Source organism: Periophthalmus magnuspinnatus, chromosome 23, assembly GCF_009829125.3.
Source record: "Periophthalmus magnuspinnatus isolate fPerMag1 chromosome 23, fPerMag1.2.pri, whole genome shotgun sequence".
NCBI lineage: Eukaryota > Metazoa > Chordata > Actinopteri > Gobiiformes > Gobiidae > Periophthalmus > Periophthalmus magnuspinnatus.
The window spans coordinates 14,489,262-14,510,300 of record NC_047148.1 but is presented as its reverse complement, the minus strand read 5'-3'; the positions used below and the strand labels follow the sequence as shown (position 1 = coordinate 14,510,300).

General features: G+C 38.4%; 2 protein-coding genes across 5 annotated transcripts; both read right to left on the bottom strand.

Annotated features, from left to right (window-relative positions):
* Positions 1–472: 472 nt before the first annotated feature.
* Positions 473–9,602, bottom strand: LOC117392280 (peroxisomal succinyl-coenzyme A thioesterase-like). Of its 4 annotated transcripts, none has more exons than XM_033990324.2 (13): positions 9,421–9,602; positions 5,611–5,673; positions 5,214–5,391; positions 3,307–3,510; positions 3,126–3,225; positions 2,137–2,327; positions 1,903–2,066; positions 1,712–1,831; positions 1,555–1,637; positions 1,392–1,473; positions 1,222–1,302; positions 965–1,103; positions 473–885 (listed from the first exon to the last, which is right to left on the bottom strand). In XM_033990324.2, the coding sequence occupies exons 4-13, from the start codon at positions 3,497–3,499 to the stop codon at positions 761–763; spliced, it is 1,278 nt and encodes a 425-aa protein (XP_033846215.1). In that variant the 5' UTR covers positions 3,500–3,510; positions 5,214–5,391; positions 5,611–5,673; positions 9,421–9,602; the 3' UTR covers positions 473–760. The 4 variants fall into 4 exon arrangements, with proteins under 4 accessions (XP_033846215.1, XP_033846217.1, XP_055087530.1 ...); XM_055231555.1 differs by having other exon boundaries at positions 483–885; positions 5,214–5,417; positions 9,421–9,523; XM_033990326.2 differs by lacking the exon at positions 5,214–5,391.
* Positions 9,603–15,320: 5,718 nt separating this feature from the next.
* On the bottom strand, positions 15,321–17,455 carry LOC117391512 (arg8-vasotocin receptor-like). The gene is made up of 2 exons (XM_033989331.2): positions 16,465–17,455; positions 15,321–15,854 (listed from the first exon to the last, which is right to left on the bottom strand). Exons 1-2 carry the CDS (start codon positions 17,408–17,410, stop codon positions 15,571–15,573), a joined length of 1,230 nt encoding a protein of 409 aa, XP_033845222.1. The 5' UTR covers positions 17,411–17,455; the 3' UTR covers positions 15,321–15,570.
* Between the last annotated feature and the right edge of the window lie 3,584 nt (positions 17,456–21,039).

Below are 21,039 nucleotides of genomic sequence, written 5' to 3'. Positions count from 1 at the left end.
TCATACTCCACCAGTGCCCCCACTTCAAAATGGGGTTAATATGACACATTTTTCTTTAGCCAACATAATTAGATCCAGTCTTATTTATCTGACTTGAATTAGCCTTCCATGAATTGCATGAACAGAGCCTCCCATTTTTACATCACCATGATGCACATCCTCGAGTTGGAAGCAGTGGTTTTAGATCAAGACTGCTGTCTCCCTCTAGTGTGCAACGACGGCCTGCAGAGGGTGGAGGCGATTGAGCGTCTTGTGCATTTGAAAGAAACCTTAAGTGAGATCCAGCATATATAGCTACTAAAATAAATTAAAAACTTTGAAATATAGGCCAATTTAAACAATTACCTGCTCCCATAAATGCACATAAAAATAAAACCAATAGTCAATGGCATATTCTGCACAGAACCTCCATCCAGAGCCATGCTTAATTTGATCTCATTATGGAGGGAACACATTCCCCTTTTTCTTCTTTGGTGTCAGAAAAAATATTTTTATTAGATGGAAGTAAAATTAGGTAAGGCAACATTCTTTCTATATTTACTTTACCAAAACATTAATCATGTGAAGCTTACAAAATGTATAGACTTGTACACAAATTGTCAAGACCTCCGTTGCAACAAGACATAAATATCATTAATATCTGAGTTTTAGTAGTTATATATATAAAAATGCATTTTAAGCAATTATTTAAAGATTTGCTGATAAAAATAAAAAACATGATTTCAATTTAAAATGCTGCAAACTTTGCACTTTTGGTTCTTTACAGTTTAGACTCCAGACTGGGGCTTGAGAACAGATGGTGTTCTAGATAGTCCAAGATCTTCTTCCATGAGTCTTCCTGTGCATCTGAATGAGGTTTGGTCTGCCCTCCCCACAGCATCATGACTACAAAAAAAATAACAAATCAAGCAAATAATAATTAGGTTAATAATTTAAAAAATATGTAATATAGCCATCAACACACTTTTCTGTGTTCTTGATTGCATGAATGCTGTCACTCTGAAATGAGGTGCATAGGGAACTTCAATGAGATGTCCAGCTCCAGGATAATTTATTCGGGTCAGTAAATGCCCTTTCCCCGCAGCATGCATTGTCCGTTCAATCTGAGGCAGAAAAAGAGCAAAATAGTCTGATATAGTACTGCATCTCTGAAATGACAATACAACATTGTGCTAGGTAAACTGTCAGATGAAGGTTTACTTGTAATGAGTAAGAACTCACATCATCTGCGATTTCCACAGAAGGAACATTCTGATCATCCTCGCCACACACCAGCAACACCGGACAATTTATTTTTTCCATCTACAAAAAATAATTTTAAAAATTAATCCCAACATATTTACATATGAATCCCCCCAAATCCGATAAAAGAGTAAAAAATATATTTTTACATCAAGTGTGTTATCTCTGCTGAGAAATAAATTCCTCCACATATGATTATCGTCTTCATCTATGCGTATCAAATGGGCATTCCTGCAATAATATAGAGGATTAAGAGGAGACATTAATTACAAGTATTACTTTAGGTCATTTAGATTCTGCTGGAATACAAACCTTAGCATTTCACCGCTTTGTTCGGCAAAAGACTTCCCACGGCTAAAGATAGTGTGTCCATTGATACATACACAGCAGCGAGGCTTTTTGAATGTAAACAATGAAATAATCAATAAGACAAAAATAAACAAAATGCATAGTGAATCAGATAATTTACCTTAACAACATTGCTCTCAGATGCCAAATAAAAGGCCACTGTCGCACCAAAAGACAGCCCAAATATCCCGACTTTGTTAGGTATCACCCTAGGATGGTCCTTCACTATATTAAACGCTGTCTGTAAGGTAAGAAGTTAAAAGATATGAACTAAAATGTGATACTGCATTGCAATACCCAGCCAAAAATCACCTCAAAATACTCTATCTCCAGCTCAGCAGTCGCCATCTCTCCAGGGTTTATGTACTCCAAGGCAAAAGCAGCATAACCATGTGAAGCCAGTATGGCGGCACGATACTCCACCAAGCCACCTCCACCACCCCACATATCCAGGAGTCCCGGGAATGGACCAGGGCCTAAGAATGCCAATAATTATGACAACAGACATAGCTCTTAAGGCATTTTAAAGAGGGTCTACTGGTGTACCTGGGGGTAAAAACATAGTCCCTCTCACTATGTTTTCTTTGATGCTGATCCGCTGAACTCCTGGAGCCATGTACCATCGTTCTGTCACCACTGAGGCCAGTGGTGCCTGGTCTCGAAATCCCTCAGTTAAATGCCCGCTGTATACTGAGATAGTATACAGCAGAGGGCTAGAGACATTCTTCTTTCTTAATCTGTAAAAATGAAAACAGAAAACACACAAAGTTACAAGAAATCAATTATAAAGGAACAGATAATTGTCCGGGTCTGGAGATCTGAATAGGTTGGTTCAATACTGGTTGGAATTCAGTATATAATTAGTTACTTTACATTCCCGATTCAAAGGATTTGACCCGTAAAGTTTTACCTTTGGTGTTCAAAAATTATGACATTACACCATGTAGGCTTGATAGGCGTCAGTTGGCTTTGGTCCTCAAGATTAATCTGGCAGGTTTTTAGAGTTAATCAATGTTACACCAACATTTGTAATTTATGAAGGGATATTTCTTTTTGACTTATTCACAGTGTCCAGAGTCCAGTCCTCAGTGTTAGTTATGTGTTTCAGCTTTCTGTTATATGCAGCATTTTGAGGACTATGAAAATATATATTTTGTTTTAAAATTTGAATCTGTTATGGATTTTCTACAAATATTAAAGAAATACCATTAAAGAATAAAAATGAACTGAGAAGTTGTCCTCAATCAATGTGTCTCATTTATTAAAGAGCTAGCTGTCAATGTCAGTAAATACAGCATATTTATACCATACAGATAAGAATTACATGAACCAGAAAATCACTTTAGACCCGTTGAAGGAGCATAAGGCCAAAAAAAATAGTTCATCTAATATGTATCAGACTGTGGACAACAGAGCACAGTGTACTGGACCTCAAGGTTAAATTGACAAGGCGTACTCGAATTAAGAGTCAAGAAACTGGGACTAATGTTTCATTATTCTGAAAGCCATGGATAGAATAGGGAGAGGGTGATTACCTAAGGCCTTTGCGGCTTCCTGGAACTGGACGTAAACTCCACAACAAACCCATGGGCTCTTTGCCTGTGTATGTCCCCCCTAGACTTAAATGCTCTGAAACTAGAGATTCATATTTTAAATAAAGCAACATCAAGCAACATTTGACATTTGAACATAAGTTGACAGTTTCAATAAACATACCACACACTGTTCCATTGTAGTTACTGATGTAATGACCAAATGCCTCCCAGTAGTCATTGTCTTCTGATAGGTGGAGGGAGTGAAGAGTGAATGGAAGTCCTGCAGGCAGATTTTTTACTCGCACCTTGAACTTCTCATCAACAAGAGCTCGAGTTGGTGCCACAGAGAGAAGTGGAGTTATCAAGGACGCCATTGTGCTTACTTCTGTGGAGAAAAGTATGGGAACATTTGTAATTACTAGATTTAGATGACATCACAAGATTAAAATAAATGCTAAGAAACGTTGGATTAATGCTGTAGCCTATGCAAAGGGCTTTCACAACCTACATCACATATTTATTTTATTTTTTTAATGGAAGATTATTAAGATGTAATCTAGAGAATGGCATATTTAGATCCAAGCACCAGAAGCTGGCAAAGAGCCTATTAGTATTGCAAAATGATGCTAATAGTAACCGGTAAGTGAGCTGATGGGAAGTGAAGTGTCCCTAGTGATCAGGGACCCTTGCCATGATGTAGGAATGTGTGAGTGCTTTCTGAAAATGTATAGTTTGTTAGCTTAAAAAAAACAAAGGAACATTGTTCTTTCAGAATATTTCATACTTTATTATTTTTTCTTGGAATGGGGCAAGGGTGGGGCAGCAAAAGGTATCAATTTTTTTGTCACTTGTCTCTGTCAGTAAATTTGCAAAAAATTGCCCAGAATCTTGGAAATTTTGAATTTTTACAAATTGCTCCCATTTGCACAAATTCTGATTTCAGTAAAATTTCAATCAGTTGTTGAACTACCTACTGTAAAGCTATTTAATGTTGTGACAAAGTGGGCCTTTGTCCCTTTTAATAGCACCATCATTTTGTTTGTTCACGTGCATGTTCATTTTCAATAATTTTTCAATATAAAACTAAATAGAAGTATCCTGGGTTTGTTTTGTTCAGTTTTTCAGTTAGTTTAATCACCACACACTTAGGAGTTTTATTTGGTTAAATGTAGTTAATTCAGTTATTTTGTCAATTCAGTTAAATACAGCCATCCACATACCTGAATCTCCACATGGCCCAGACAAAGAGGGGGCGTGCCCTATGTCGGCCATGTTTATAGGCTTGGGTGTCATGAACAGGACCATGTGGAGGGGAAAATTGGTTTAAGTTTGTTTGTTTCAATATTTTAAGTGTTTATAGTTTATTTTTTAGTGTATACCGGGGGGAGGTGCTTCCTGTGTAGGGGGGGTATATAAGCGGTGCCAATTAGATGTCCAGGAGACATCGGTGTAGCCAGGGTACACGTGGATTTTCTCCTTAGTTTCTTAAGTTCTGTTGCTTTAAGTTGAGCACAGTAATTTTTTTTTGTAAATATGTATGTATGTATGTATTATTTTTTGTCCACGGTTTACCACAGTGCCCTGTAATAAATTGTATAAATTTTTTCGGAGTCTCCCTCCTACTTCGTCCATGTCAGGCCAGCTTCCCCACAAATGTAAAAAAATAAAAAATAAATGCCATATTTTTTACAGCGTAGCCATAGCAATGACAGAAACTTTCCATCTTATTCTAAATGATAAAATTCAAATCCCGCAAAATTAAGCTGATTTCACGCAAACCTTACCCTGAACAGACTGACATTTCTGCCTTCGACTTTATTCTAATTAAAATTACATCTTGTTATGAAATGTTAGGCTATGTCTTTATTCTCGTAGTGCCCATTTAATTATTTTTTGTGACCCTTAAACATAGCCGTACCTTATACTCTGCCGTATCGTACAAAACTTCAATGCTGCTGGATTTCAAATTTGCTCATGTTTCTCTTAGACATTTTCAGCCCCAGATGCCCTGCCAGCTCGCACACATATAGACAGTGTTGTGCAGCTCATTCATGCCTTATTTTGCACTGTACGCAGTCTCTCACTTACATTTCTGAAGAATGTCCAACCTGCCTCACTTTACCGCACGTAAAGTTTAGATTCTTGGCCCGAACCGTATTTCCCGTGTGTGTGGTCGTGTCAGGCTCGGGTCCACTGTGCCAAGCTGCACCGTGTTCCTCATGTTATTTTAATTGATCCATCATGGTTCCTCCTTTATACGCTCTCCCTGGATGATTGACAGGAAGCTGAACACTTAATCACAAGACAAGCTGTACTTATTTACTCCAAACAAAATAAATGGTGGTCAAATATGCGCAGGGGCGTAGCCAGGAATTTTTTAACGGGGGGTTCAGCAAGGGCCAGTTAATTTTCTGTGGTGACACGCAAGTTTTATTCATGTTTAAGTTGCCTGAGCAATAATATTAAATGAACAGGGGAGACTCACCACGTAGCTACGCCAATGAATATGCACCATAAGGGGAGAGGTCACATAAATGAAAGTGCGTGCCTGAAACACAAACAGAGGAGAAGAGGTGAAAGACAAAGCAAGGGAAAGATAATGTTGGTCAGTAGCCTGGTGCTTCTGGAACCAGAGACAAACAGGTAGAACACTACAAACATAGGTCTACATTAAGCCCGATCAGGCCACTCTGCAAAGAACATAAAAAGTTATTTAAATCTATGCAAGAAAAGATGCAAACAATTATATTATGGATGCTGGTCATTTTTCACAGTAGCAACTCCTACCATAGACATGAAACACTAACATTATCAGATTTGTATTGTAAATTTGGCCATTAAATACGATGCATGACAAGAAGCAAAAAAAATTTTACAGACATTTTTCATGGCTGTCCCACAGGGGCACAAACACTCCTAAAAAAAAAAAAAATAAATAAAATGTAAAATGGCTTACACACACATGCTTGGCCAAGAGAGCCAAAATGTAACCACGGGTGCAGAATCCAAACATGAACAGAACTAAGGAACATGGCCACTCTTCACAATAGCATCTCCATAATACTCATAAAGACACAAAATTGTCCCATTGACATGAATCTTGGGGAAATAATTGTAGGCCTCAAAATATGCAAAACAGAGAGCACACTCTGAACCTGCTCATTACAAACGGAGTAAATATTTCTAATGTCAATGTGGTGGATATTGCTCTGTTTGATCATTTCTGTGTCTCTCTTTACTTGTCTGTTAATCCCAAACCAGCGGCTGGTCCTGCAGTTGTTCAAAGAAAACACATAAACAAGAACACCGGTGCACTGTTCATGAAAATGGTACACTTTGGAAAGGTCTCATGTTCTGATGTTGATGATTTGTTGAACTCTGTGACTTCAAGTGTTTTGAATGTCCTGGACACCATTGCGCCGATGAAGGTTAAAATGGTTTAAGATAAGCAGAAAACGCCATGGAGGAGAACAAGGGAGAGGTATTTTTCTGACATTATTGTAAGTTGTAGTAACAACTCTCATGTCATGTTTGCAAAAGTAAACGGATTAACAAACCCTCTGCTGTTAGAACTAATTTCCACATCTAAGTGCAATGAGTTTGCAGTATTTTTTAATCACAAGGTTCAGACCATTAAAAATGCCACCAATTCCACAAAGCAAATAACAACCCAGTACCCACGTAGACACTTAGAGCTGACTCACTTTTCACCTGTAACTGACAAAACTGTTCAAGACATTGTCACCAGTCTGAGTTCATCTACATGCTGCCTCGATGTGTTACCCACTAAATTTCTTAAGTCTGTGCTCAGTAGTTTGTGTCACCACTCACTTGCATAGTTAACATATCACTTCAGTCTGGAACATTCCCAAGAGCTTAATTACTGACCAATCTCAAATCTGCCGTTTCTAGGCAAAGTCCTTGAAAAAGTAGTTAACCAACAGCTTATTAACTTTCTCCAAATGAACAGCTCCTTTGATGTTTTCCAGTTTTAGACCCCACCACAGCACTGAGACTGCTCTTATCAAGGTGACAAGTGACATCTGCCTGAACACTGATGCAGACAAAGTCTCAGTCTTGATCCTGTTAGATCTGACTGCTGCTTTTGACACTGTGGATCATGAGATCATCTTACAGAGACTAGGGGACTGGGTGGGCATCTCTGGTACTGCATTAAACTGGTTCAAGTAATATCTAGCAAACAGGGAGTACTTTGTTGAAATTGAAAATGTGTCTCAGATAAAATGTCCCTGATCTGTGGGATGCCCCAGGGGTCATCCTGGGACTCCTGTTGTTCAACCCCTACATGCTGCCGTTAGGCCAGTTCATATGCAGCAATAATGCGTCCTACCACATCTATGCAGATGACACTCAGATCAGTGTCTCACAGGTAGCAGGAGAATATGAACCAGTGGACTCACTCTACCACTGCATCTAGCAGATCAGTGTGTGGATGCAAAACAACTTTCTTCTGGTAAACTCAGACAAGATCGAAGTCATCATCTTTGGCCCACAGAAACATAGAGAAAGTGTCAGCAGTCACCTCCAGTCTCTATCTCTAAAACTTTCAAATTATGCTAGAAATCTAGGGGTAATAATGGACTCAGACTTGCACTTTAACAGCCACATCAAATCAGTAACATCTGTAGCTTTTTACCGCCTAAAAATATTGCAAAAATCAAAGGTATGCTGTCAAAGCCAGACTTAGAGAGACCCATCCATACATTTGTCTCCAGTAGGTTAGACGACTGTAATGTCCTGCTCACTGGCCTCTTCAAACGAGCCTTAACACAGCTGCAGTACATCCAGAACACTGCTGCTTGGGTTCTGACTAGGATGTCCGAGCACATACATCCTGTGCTCAGGTCTCTGCACTGGCTCCTGTGGCTCAGAGAATAGACTTTAAAGCAGCTCTGCATGTGAACAAGTCTCTCCATGGACCAGCACCAAAGTACATCTCCCACATGTTAGTGCCATATGAACCATCTCACACTCTGAGGCCTTCAGGGACCGGCCTCCTGCTGGTGCTCAGAGTCAAGATTAAACATGGAGAATCAGTGTTTAAGTTTTATGCAACTAAAACCTGGAATAATCTTCCTGAAGATGTGAGACAGGCCTCTACTTTGACTATGTTTAAGTCTATGTTTTTATTCTGCTCTTCTGTTTTAATGTTAATTTTAATGATGATTATTTGTGATTATTTATGTTTTGATTTGTGTGATTTTAATGTATTTCCTATTCTAAAAAGCACTTTGAATTACGTTGTGTATGAATTGTGCTATACAAATAAACTTGTCTTGCCTTGCTTTGGCATTCAAAGAAGTTGTCCGACCAGTTTGAACTTCTGCATCCCCCAGTGACCCATGTATTTGAATGGCCCTGAAGTTTGTACATGTGAACAACATACACATATAATGCAATGCTTGCTTTCTTACTAAGATAAAACATTTGTTTCTCATTACCCTGATGTGTAGTACTTGCCATTTATCATGACTTCAGGAAAATGAGATGTAGCAGCTACATTTTGGTCATTTTGACCTGCATTTTCTTACTCTGCTAGACTCTGCTTTGAATTTTGCTGGACATTGCCTTTAAGACAACTGTATTGCTGTGACCTTCAATAAAGACCATACAGCCTCTGCGCCTGTTCTTCATGGTACAGAAACCTACGTAGCCCACACCAACACCAAGTAAACAGCTGTATCACCTTTAAAACATCCATGGACTCTGCTGCTCCTCCTCACTGTTGGATTCATAATGAAATGAACTGCTGTATGAGCTCACACAGGACTCAAAGGTCACCTGGCTTCTTTTAAATGATCGTTTTCCACTCATTCAGTCAATTAAAAATGTACTGTATAGTTTAAAACGTCAAAGTGAACATTATTATACATATTATTACGTAGGCTTTTTTTAAAGGCTAATTAAAATGGGCATATTATTGGTCATATTAAATGCGGTTTGAGAAAAATAAGAAGAAAAAAAAAGAGTGTATGATTGTGATTTTATTCTTTTACTACTACTACTACTAAAATAAAACCATCAGGCAATGTTGTACAAAAAGCCTTAGTAAAAGGTTAGACTTGTAGTTCTCTAAAAGTTCTGGCGTAAATGATTTGAAGGTTTGGCTGCAAAACTCTGGGTTAACCTGCATTTAACCTTGTAACTTAACCTTTAAAGGCTCAATTACAAGGTTAGATTAGGTTTTAGATATTTGCAAACTAACCTTTAGATAAGCACTCACGTCCCTGTTAACACAGACACTGCTTTTCTGAAATCTGGGCGAAACACTTACCTTAAATTGTGTGCTTTTCCCTCGCAAATCGATACAGTTATGAGCTACTTCGTGGAGAGTGAGTCTTGCCTTGAAAAATAGAAAACTTTCACAACTTGATCTACTTGGACGTAATCTAGCAAACGTAGGAGAGCCGGTTCACTCTTTGGGGCGGGATCGGATCGATTAAAGTCTCGCGTGCCTTTATTCTTCGCCATGATTGGCTATTTGACTTTTCCTTTACTTTCTACAAAAAACATCATCGTGAGTGTTGTGTTGGAGTAGATGAATATAATCAGATGGTAAATGCACGATAACATATGTATCACAAAATACTTAATTCTTATTGAGTGTAACTTGAACTTTTAACCTAAACCCCATTCAGCGACTAGAAAGTTCAGTGAGGCGGATCAGACTTTGGACTCAAACAAAGGCGCATTCTCGTGTTATGGGTCAGTTAAGAGATAAGTTTCCTGCAGCCCTCGAGCCGAGTTTGCATGAGCACCATGATGAGCACTTAAGCGTTGTATCCACTAGGGGTCAATGTTGTTATAAATAATTTTCTAAAGGCCGCCGAATGTCTTTGATACTGTTATGTATATGTTGTACATTTTGAGAAAATGTGCAGATTTAAAGTATGTTAATAACAGGCTCTCGGTGAATTGCTCCTGATGCATTCTGTTGATTGAGGACAGTTGTCTGGCGCCCACACAGGATGTGGCTAAATGCAGATCACATTATATAGATATTTTTCCACTGGCTGGGTATGTCCTACTGTCTAATTATAAAATCTGATTTATAAATCTTTGCTATGAAATTGATGAGTTAAATAATTATTTGAACTTGACACAGTCATGCCAGATGTCAAATAATAGCCTAATATACCAAAAGGTTACTTTTATTCAGAAACATATACTTTTAGCCTAGTTAAGTTGTGTTTGTTGCATATACATCCCATAGCTGCTTATTTGCTTTGTGAATTTTCTTTATAAACTGTAGCTGTGGTATTGTTGCCTACTCAATGCTGCTGTCAATACTGAAGTATCTTTAATGCTTGAACATGCAGTGATGACACTTTTCATTTGATTATAAATTATTTTGACAGTCTAGCTACATTTATGTAGACCTACTATATTTTGTCTTTCAGCATGGTCAATATTGTGTGGCTACATGGTTGTGAAACAGAAACGAATCTCCTGGATCCCAATAAGTCTCACCTGCCAATCTTCTCAAAATCTACATCATCAAAACTACATCTGACACACAAACAGGGATCCAGCACCTAGATTTAGATGCAATTTCCACCACATGTGAGTTGAAAGCAAACCTTTTATGCTATCTGAACTTATCCCTATAGCATTTTTTTTTTGTTATTTTTCCTCAGTTCCACACATATATTTTGTGTTGTTTAATGAAAAAATCATCAAAGAGTTTTGCACAGGATGAGACCCACCCAAGGTCTCTAATGATGAAAGCTACACTCTTTTAAAGAGATTAGCCTTGCTATTCTATTGCCACATTCATTTTACCTTCCTGTCTCAAACAATGCGCCTTCCTCAAGTCTATGTATTGAAAGAAAAAAAAAACTTAAAATATTTTCTGCTTTAGCATGTCATGATAATAACTATATTGAAAGTGATAATAGTTGTGATATTTCCTGTACAGTATATCACATTTCAAAATGTGTTACCCTGACTGTGCTATTAACAGATTACAAACCCTCCAGCTCAATTGCTATTAGAACTAATTTCCACATCTAAGTGCAACGAGTTTGGAGTATTCTTTAATGACAAGGTTCATGGCATTAAAAATGCCACAATTTCCACGCAAAATAACTACCTAGCAGCCACTTAGACACATAGAGTTGACTCACTTTGCACCTGTAACTGACAAAACTGTCCAAGAGATCATCATCAGTCTGACTTCATCTACATGCTGCCTCGATGTGTTACCCAATACATTTCTAAAATCTGTGCTCAATAGTTTGTGTCACCACTCGCTTGCATAGTCAACATGTCACTTCAATCTGGAATATTCCCAAGAGCTTTGAAAACTGAGGTTATCAAGAAGAGCTGTCTTGCCATGATATTGAACAATTACCGACCAAATCTGCCATTTTCAGGCAAAGTCCTCGAAAAAGTAGTTTACCAACAGTTTATTAACTTCCTCCAAATTAACAACTACTTTGATGTTTTCCTGTCAGGTTTTAGACCCCACCACAGCACTGAGACTGCTCTTATCAAGGTGACAAATGACATCCGCCTGAACACTGATGCAGGCAAAGTCTCAGTCTTGATCCTGTTAGATCTGAGTGCTGCTTTTGACACTGTGGATCATGGGATCCTCTTACAGAGACTAGAGGACTGGGTGGACATATCTGGTACGGCACTAAACTGGTTCTAGTAATATCTAGAAAACAGGGAGTACTTTGTTGAAATTGGAAAATGTTTCTCAGATAAAATGTCCCTGACCTGTGGGGTGTCCCTGACCTGTGGGGTGCCCCAGGGGCTAACTTTGGGACCCATGTTGTCCTGCTGCCGTTAGGCCAGTTAATACATAGCATAGCATGTGTCCTACCACAACTCTGCAGATGACACTCAGATCATTGTCTCACTGGCAGCAGGAGAATATGGACCAGTGGATTCACTCTGCCACTGCATCCAACAGATCAGTGTGTGGATGCAAAACAACTTTCTCCAGCTACACTCAGACAAGACTGCAGTCATAGTCTTTAGCCCACAGAAACATAGAGTAAGTGTTAGCGGTCACCTCAAGTCTCTCTCTTTCTCTAAAACTCTACATCAAATCAATATTATTGGCAGCTTTTTACTATCTAAAAATATTGCAAAAATCAAAGGTATACTGTCAAAACCAGACTTAGAGAAACTTATCCATACATTTGTCTCCAGTAGATTAGACTACTGTAACGGCCTGCTCACTGGCCTCTCCAAATGAGCGTTAAGATAGCTGCAGTACATTCAGTACTCAGGTCTCTGCACTGGCTCCTGTGGCTTAGAGAATAGACTTTAAGGCAGCTCTGCTTGTGAACAAGTCTCTCCATGGACCAGCACCAAAGTATATCTCCGATTTGTTGGTGCCATATGAACCATCTCACACTCTGAGGACTTCAGGGACCGGCCTCCTGCTGGTGCCCAGAATCAAGATAAAACATGGGGAATCAGCATTTCAGTTTTATGCAGCTAAAACCTTGAACAGTCTTCCTGAAGACCTGAGACAGGCCTCGACTTTGACTATGTTTAAATCCAGGCTCAAAGCAGTTCTGTTTAACTGTGCATATGACTGAAAGGTTTTTATTCTGCACTTTTATCCTTTAATGTCAATTGTATGATTATTATTTGTGATTATTTATGTTTTGATTTGTTGTATTGTGATTTTAATGTCTTTCTTATTCTGTAAAGCACTTTGAATTACCTTGTGTATGAATTGTGCTATACAAATAAACTTGTCTTGCCTTGCCTGTAGACATAGTATTTCATTGTATTCTATAGTAGCATATCATACTGAATCTGTCCTTCATTTTTTCACTTAGTGATGAACGATAAGACAACTTAGATTTAGTCAATGCAAAGCCTTTTAAAATTCTTAAATACAAGTTAACCATTAGCTTATGATGAATGCTTTTGATAGCATAAATAAAGTAAGGGAACTATTATTATAAAACCAAGTTAAGTAAATTGCAGTGCATATACCATATACAAAGAGTGAAAAGCAGGTTGCTTCTTATCTGAGTCACTCTCTGAAACCATCTATTACTGGGTCAAATAGAAGGGAAAAGGAGGAAAGCATGATTGTTGATTCTCGTTATCCTCAGTCATACACTATACAATAAACTCCCATGTGCTACTAGATGCAACCATGTTGGTCAGCCAGGAACCACCAGAAACATTGTACTGATTATTCTGCATAAAATGTATTGAGTATTGGCAATGGTAAACTGTACACAATTACTACATTGAATGTGTTTTTGTGAAGAATAAACTCCTTTAGTTTAAATATTCACAGCATAAGCATTGTCATGTATTTAGTCTGTAAAAGAGGTTAGTTTGCTTAGCTGATTTTTTCCAAGGATCCAACAGCTAGGATTTTTGTTTGTTTGTTTTTGCATTTACAAAACATATGCACTAGATGTGAGTGTTTAAATAGTTTAATTCAGGTTACAAGAAATTTGTTGCTCTACAGGTTAGAAGTATGGTGGTGCTTTTGAAACCAATCACCAAGCTCAAGACAGAAAGAGAATACATCTTGTATTGGTTGCTCCTGATTCAGTAATATGCTTCCATTCAATCTACTGCTCTCTCATCTTCTCCTGAGCAATCAACTGCTTTGAGACGAGATGAGTTGCATAATGGCCCTCAGTTTGTGCTGCCATAGTTTGAATATGTTCACAGCTTCAGTAAAATGTCACACTCCTCTCCTGCAGTCATTACAATAATAGAATTTCTCCCTAGTGGTGTGTTGCCAATATGTGGACCGTATACTACAAACACTCCCCTCAAAATTGTTCATTTGGTAAGTGTAGCAAAGTCACAGTAGTGTTTTAAAGCCATGACAATTGCTTTCAAATACCAAGAGAAGAGGCATCAACATAACAACGTTTCATGTGCTGTGATGAATTAATTAGTCACATTATAAACGCAGCACAGCAATGGTGACAGTATTATCGACATCATTAACAAACCTTTAACTTGTTATTTCAATAAGGTCATCAACCTATACCTAATGTATATAGTACACTGTAAATATTTGTGTTTCATAATCTGTGGCCACCACTAATTCTTTGTTGAGCATCATAAACTCTAAGAGAGAGACAGTCTTGACATCTTCATATCTTGTAAAAAATAAATATTAGCTCACTCTGAAACTGTCCAGATTTCTGTTCAGCTGTATTTAGTGAGGGCAGAGGCCAAGAGTGAGTGTTGGAGCCGAAATATAAAAAATACATAGACATATTAAAATGCAAAATATACAGAATTCATCTGTTGTCACTCATATGGGACACAGCAGCATTGTTTTTGACAGGATTAACTACATAGGATGATTTTGGCACATAGGAACAGTGACAAAATAAAACAGGAAACACTTTATATGTTTGTTTTCTTCTGCTGATTTTTATCCAGCACTTGTATGTCTGGACAGGATACATTTTTATGTAGTGGCTTCGAAACGACACAGTATTGTACAGTATATACAGTACTTGTACAGTATATTGTATTGTAGCATCATTAAATTCACAATACTTTACAATGGAAATAAGTACATTTAACGACATTAAAACATGTCAGAAAGACTATAACACACTATTCATCATAACAAAGGGCACAAAGCTAAAGCTCCACACTAATTAAATTATGTACCATTAAATTAGTACCTGCATCATGTGTCATTCAGTTCATTTTAGATTAAATTAGATTTTTAGGTATATTTTTGCACATATATCTTTACAATATTTACAATATTCTTTACATACTAGACACATGAAGTTGAATTGCACAGTTAATGTTGTGCAAACACATTTTATATTAAACTTGGGTATATGTTATGAAAAATGTAAATGTTTTGAACAGTTTAAAGTCAAACCACAGAAAGAGTGGCCCATGCAACATCAACAGTGCTAAATTTGCTTGAAAACCTACACTGAGAGTTCCATTATTATTTACAAGTTCAAAAATTATAGTAAAATTTCAAATCTTTCAACTGAACAAAAAGTTGCACGACTTTTTGTCCAGCTGACAGATTTGAATTTTTCAAGTTCAAAAACTGGCAAATCAAAATACCATCTTATGTCACTTTACTGTCATTCTTCTGTCAAAATATCATTCTTATGAAGTGTTATGTTTCCCTTTATGTAGGCCTAGTCTGGGCTTTCTCAGCGAGTGTGAGTGAATGATGAGTGAAATTTATTGTTGTTACTTATTATTTTTTGTTATAATGTTCATGTTCGCAAAACATACAATTGAATATGGCGTGTGTATCTATGAGCTTTTACACCTATTCTGACAGAATGAAACCATTAAATCTCTGCAGCTGGCAATTACATGTGATCCTGCCATAAACACCTGCTTCAGAGCAAAATAAACAAACTTATGCTTGGATCATCACCTCTCCAGGACAATACACACTGTTGGTGCATCAGACACAAGCTATTCATAATCATGTGACAGTTGGAGCAGGAATAGCAGATTTGGGAGCAGTGTCCGTGTCTTTGAAAGGCTCAGAGAGACGTGGGGTTTGGAGGCGGGACAACAGCGTGGTTCGACGAATGCTGCTGTCGGAGTCCAAGTGGCTGAACTTGGTGCTGAGTTTAGCACAGCAGGGCAGGCTTCTGGCAAAGTCGGATAAGAGATGACCGCTGAAGATCATGTAGATCCAGGGGTTACAGCAGCTGTTGAGACTGGCCAGAAGAGCAGATAATGTCACGGCTGTATTCTCTGAATCTGGAAGTAAACAGAAATACCATGTGAGCCCCATCATCAACAGAAAAGGGAGTCTTTACTTAATATTTGTTTTAAGTATTTGTTTGTTAATTATGTTATTATTTTAGAGCAAAGCTATTTGGGGAAAAAAATGAAATAAAATGCTTGAACTTGCCAAAAGGATGAGGATTCAAATTAGTCAGTAAACTCAGACTCAACTAGTCATGTTTGGTTAAACTTTATGAAACCTGTAATGAAAACCCAGGGGCAACTGCTTAATGCAAGTTTTCAGATCAACACACCCTTCAATTCCCCATGCTCACAGTTATAAACGTTTTTACTTATTTATATTATTATTATTATTTCTAAATGTCACCCTTGAGACAGTGCTTGGTAAGAAAACATCTGTCTATGCAGTTTGCTAAACAGCCCTCAGGCTGTGAAGCCTTTTTCTGTCTTGGTAAATCGAGATTGACATTAATATTCAGGACTAGTAGCCAAATCCAATTAGACTTTAGGATTTTTTTTTCCAGATTTGAAACATTTAATCAATTTGAAACATTTAATCAATTATACCATGAAAATCAACAGCTCTTCTTGCCTATTTAGCCTATATATGGTAATTACTAACCCGCCCAGGAGAAACTCTTGTCCCATACAGACCACATCTGCACGGTGAAGAATGGCGCCCAGCATACCACATAGGCCACCACAATCACAAAGGTCATCTTTACTGTGCGTAATTTGGCACGAGAGATGGTGCTGACGCTGCTGACAGAGTTCCTTCCCAAGATTCCGTTTTTCGTGGCTTCCACCACTGCTCCAACACTTTTCCGACGCGTCTTGTGCTTGAAGTTTTTCCAGATTGTAAAACAGATTAAACCATAGCAAAAGACAAGGGCCGATACGGGCACAACAAATATACCGGCTGTGATCCAGGTGATGTAAGCGCGCCCGCCCCATGGCTCAATAAAGTGCGCCCAACAGTCGTATACGGCTGACCCAGGCTGCACCTCGCTCAAAGAGAAGATGAAGTACTGCGGTGAGCTCAACACGAGGCTGCACGCCCACGTGGCCCCGATCATGGCATAGGCGCGCTGTGTGGGTTGCTGGACGGTCTGCAGCGGGTGGCAAATGGCTATGTAGCGGTCCACGGTCATCATGACCATCATGTAAGTGCTCGCAAACATGCCCATTACCTGCAGGTGCTTAACAATGCGGCACAGAAAGTCGGGTCCATAAAAGCGAATGGTGATCTCCCAGCAGAGTTGGGGCAGTACCTGGAAGAAAGCCACCACCAGGTCCGCGAGACTCAGGTGGCGCATGAACAGGTGCATGCGAGACAGTTTGCGTCTGCTGCGACTCATGGCCAACAGAACGCTCACGTTCCCCACCACAGCGGCGATGAACGCAAGAGTCAGAACCGTAATCTCAATTTTGGCCACCTCTTCGTTTCGCCCAAACGGGTCACTGTCGTTTCTCTTGCTGGTCATATTTCTGGCGTTCCCCGTGGTTTCCATGTCCTCTGTGCTGTTGACGTCCGAGATGTTGAAGAAGATGTCCAGTGAGTAAAGCATCGTGGCGCGCAAATGTGTGCGTAACCGTGGCGCTCAGAGGCTGCTGTGGACTTTTCTTTACTCCAAACTCAAACGGTTTAAAGGCAGGTCACTCGGGACGGACCTCCATCAGTGAGTCCGCTGCAGTCTAAGCTCATCATCAGGAGAGCGTCTTTTAAAGACTGGCCTGCGCGCAAAGACCACCCCCGACCAACGCGCCCCGCTCACAAGCAAACCAAAGCGCACTTTCCTCAGTCCTCCCACAGAGTCGTAGACAGGCTGCAGCCGTGCAGAGGAATCTCTGTTATGTGTCCAGTCTGAATAAACATTGAATTTGAAGGAACATCACATTTAATAGGTATATTTGATTACCTACTGGGATTAAATTTAGAACATCCAAGTGTTTTTACTCTCAGAAAGGGTAATAATAAAGTTAAAATAATTACATTTTATATATACTGTTACTTGGATATTAAAGGTTTGTGGAAAGCTATGTGTTCTGCAGTGTAAGTAACAGTTTCAGATGTAAGCCAAAAATATTTTACAATCTCTCCAGCCTGTAGTTTGTGCACTGTAGCTCTCTTCCCTCTTTCTTTTCTACATGTTCTTTGTCTTGTGAGAGTAATCTTAATTATTCTAATACAGCTGAAGCTGAACAAATTTGATTTATACCTGAGAAAATCAGAAATGTCCCATTAACGCATATCATCTGGATGACCTATTTATTAAAACCCCTTCCAACAATGGGCAATGCTTGTCAAAGCTAGAACAAATGTAGGATGTACTATATCCTGACTGTAAGTGTGATTTAATGTTTCAGAGCAGTCTGAAGAACATAGTAAAATTACTGGCAGGCATTCAAATCAACTTGTGCTTTTCTCAGGTAAACTGCCCTTACAGATTCAGTAATATGTTTTTTTCTGTAATGAGCACATGTTTTTGTGATCTCTGCAATTTATTTTGATGTCTTAGTAAAACCACCCATAGCTGTTTTGTTTAAGTAACACTTTCAGCTTTTATCAACATTCACATACTTGCAAATTTGGCCTTAATATGTTTGTTTCTGAATTTCTTTATTCTTTATTTGTCAGGGACCATGTACAATTTCATTAATCTTACAAAGGAAGAGATGATTTGTACCAGATTTAGCTACTGCAACTTTCTGCAGTCCCTAATTTAAATACATCTTTCTTTATTTTACCTAATCTAACTGGAATTGTTTAATTTTACACTAACATGGTATACACTGTTATTAATTTTGGAATGTCAGACGTATATGTATTTACTTTTTAAATTCAATTGTACTTCTATGAGTAGACGTCAGACACCATTGCTACTGGTTCAATATATTTTACAGTTTACAACTGAGTAAAAGTTTTTGTTACACTTCCCATCATGATTTGGACATTTGTTTTATCTATTTTTTTATATTTAAAATAAATTATAACATATTTTAAATGCTTTATTGTTACAATTACATAAAAAAATTATAAATCCATCTAGACAGTTGCTCATGCAATTACTCATGCTCTTACTTGAATAGTAGTTTCCCCGAAATATTTATTTTACTTCTGTCTTGAGTTATTTGTAGAACCAATACTTCATACTTGAAAATATTATTAATATTATATATAATATTATGAAGCAACAGTACTTGTTACTTTTGGTACTCCACCAACCTCTGATAAATGGCAGCTTAACTGTACAAAGAAATCATTTCTTCAGAGCAGCACTAGTAACTTCTTGCCCACCTAAGTGTAAAAATAACTTCACCTAATATTACCCCATCCTTTGTAGATAAAGTCCATCTCAGAAGCATCTTTGAGGCTTTCCCCACTTACTGCCTTACAAGGTCATCACCCAGTATCCTAATTCCCTATCTATATGCACGGCAGTGGTGGAATGTAATGAAGTAAATATAGTAAAGTACTGTACTTGAGTAAAGGTTTTAGGTACGTGTATGTTACTTAAGTAGATTTTAAAGTGGATACTTTTTATTTTTACTTCACTACATGTGAGAGCAGGACTGGAAAGTAGAGGTATTTTTATTATTGTTTGAGACCTGCTGAAAAGTGTAAGGAGTTTATTTTTTTTTAACACAGTCATAGTTTGAAAAAACAAAAATATACAAATAAAGGTAGCTTAGCTAAGGCAAAATGAGGCCTTACATAATGTGTCACTGCTTAAACAATAGTTGGTAATGCTTTTGGCTATCGTAAGTCCCTGATTTATAACTGTGCCATTAGTAAACCTGGCTGGTCTGCTCACTGATAAGATTATTGAAGCACATGGGAAAGGACACAAAATAACTAGCTCAAATCAATAGGAAATGTTGTTTCATTGAAAAGTTTTGGTCCAACTTCCCTTCTATGCCACTGTCTCAGAAATAGACTGCTATACCACGGAGACATAGTCAGGATTGACAGATGGGTCTACAAAACAGTAAGGCTTTAGCAGACTGATGTTTATACTTCTAAATGACTTCCTTTAATCCCTTTTCATAACCATGACCATCCAATCAATCCAATCCACTTTATTTATATAGCACATTTCATAAACAAATTGTTTCCAAAGTGCTGCACAGAGACAAGTGCCATTGACCATGGCACTGGAGCTCCTCAAACATGCTTATCCTGATAAGAAACTGTCTTCTGATTTTTTGTGACTGGGGACATGTGCAATTGGACATAATGTACATTTTTCATCATTGATCAAATTGCCATAACATTAACTTTCAAATGCCCGTTTTCAATGTGCAAGGTCATTTTGACATCACAAATGATAGTAAAAGCAAAAGTAAATCTGTCAACTGGACAAAAAGTTGTAGGAGTGAAGACGTTTCGCTGCTCATCCAAGCCGTTTCTTGAGTTCTTAGTTCTCTCTTTTAGGTTAGCATCCTGCAGTAGCCTCCTCTTAGCTGCCTCCACTGATGTGGGAATACAAGCGAAAAGAGAGGTCACATCAAAAGAAACCGTGGTCTCATCTGAATCAAATTGGAGATGCTTCCTTAACAATTCCTTACACAGCTGGTGTGTCTGAAAAACCTTAGAGAATTTTCAGACAGTTTGAGATTCCAGTCTATTTCAAACCTACAAACACTTTAAGACAGAAGCTGGTTCACCCAAGGGACAAAACCTCAAGCCATAAACAAAGTAATGTAGTCTACTCCATTCAGTGTAGTGAAGAGTGCAACGAGTGTTACACTGGAGAAACTAATCAGCCACTCCATAAGAGGATGTACCAGCACCTTTGTGAGAGCTCCTCAAGACTGCAGTCTGCCGTACATCTCCATCTCAAAGCCACTAACCACACTGAAGATAGTGAGGTTCAGACCTTAGCCAGAGAAAAGAAATAGTTTGAGAGGGGAGTCAAAGAAGCAAATTTCGTTAGGAAAGACAATCCTTCCTTGAACAGGAATGGTGGCCTTATACATCCCCAGTCCCCAATCTATAACTCCATCCTCAGACCCAAACCAAACAAATGAAACAAAGAGAACAATAGAGTGAGCCATTAGGCCCATTAAGACAGAATGTAGGCCCACTTAGGCTGAAACTGTAAATAGCTGTTTACCCTTCACCTTTGTCCTCCACACAAACTTCAGTGCTGCTCTGTCGGTGGTGGTCAACCACTTGTTGGGCCCTATCACACCA

Coding starts and splice junctions, on each gene's coding strand:
- LOC117392280 (XM_033990324.2), bottom strand. CDS start 3,499: ATGGCGTCCTTGATAACTCCACTTCTCTCTGTGGCACCAACTCGAGCT. Junction 1,303..1,391: donor GCAGAGATAACACACTTGAT/GTAAAAATATAT, acceptor TATTTTTTGTAG/ATGGAAAAAATAAATTGTCC. Junction 1,104..1,221: donor CTGTGGAAATCGCAGATGAT/GTGAGTTCTTAC, acceptor TTTCTGCCTCAG/ATTGAACGGACAATGCATGC.
- LOC117391512 (XM_033989331.2), bottom strand. CDS start 17,410: ATGCTTTACTCACTGGACATCTTCTTCAACATCTCGGACGTCAACAGC. Junction 15,855..16,464: donor CAAGAGTTTCTCCTGGGCGG/GTTAGTAATTAC, acceptor GTTTACTTCCAG/ATTCAGAGAATACAGCCGTG.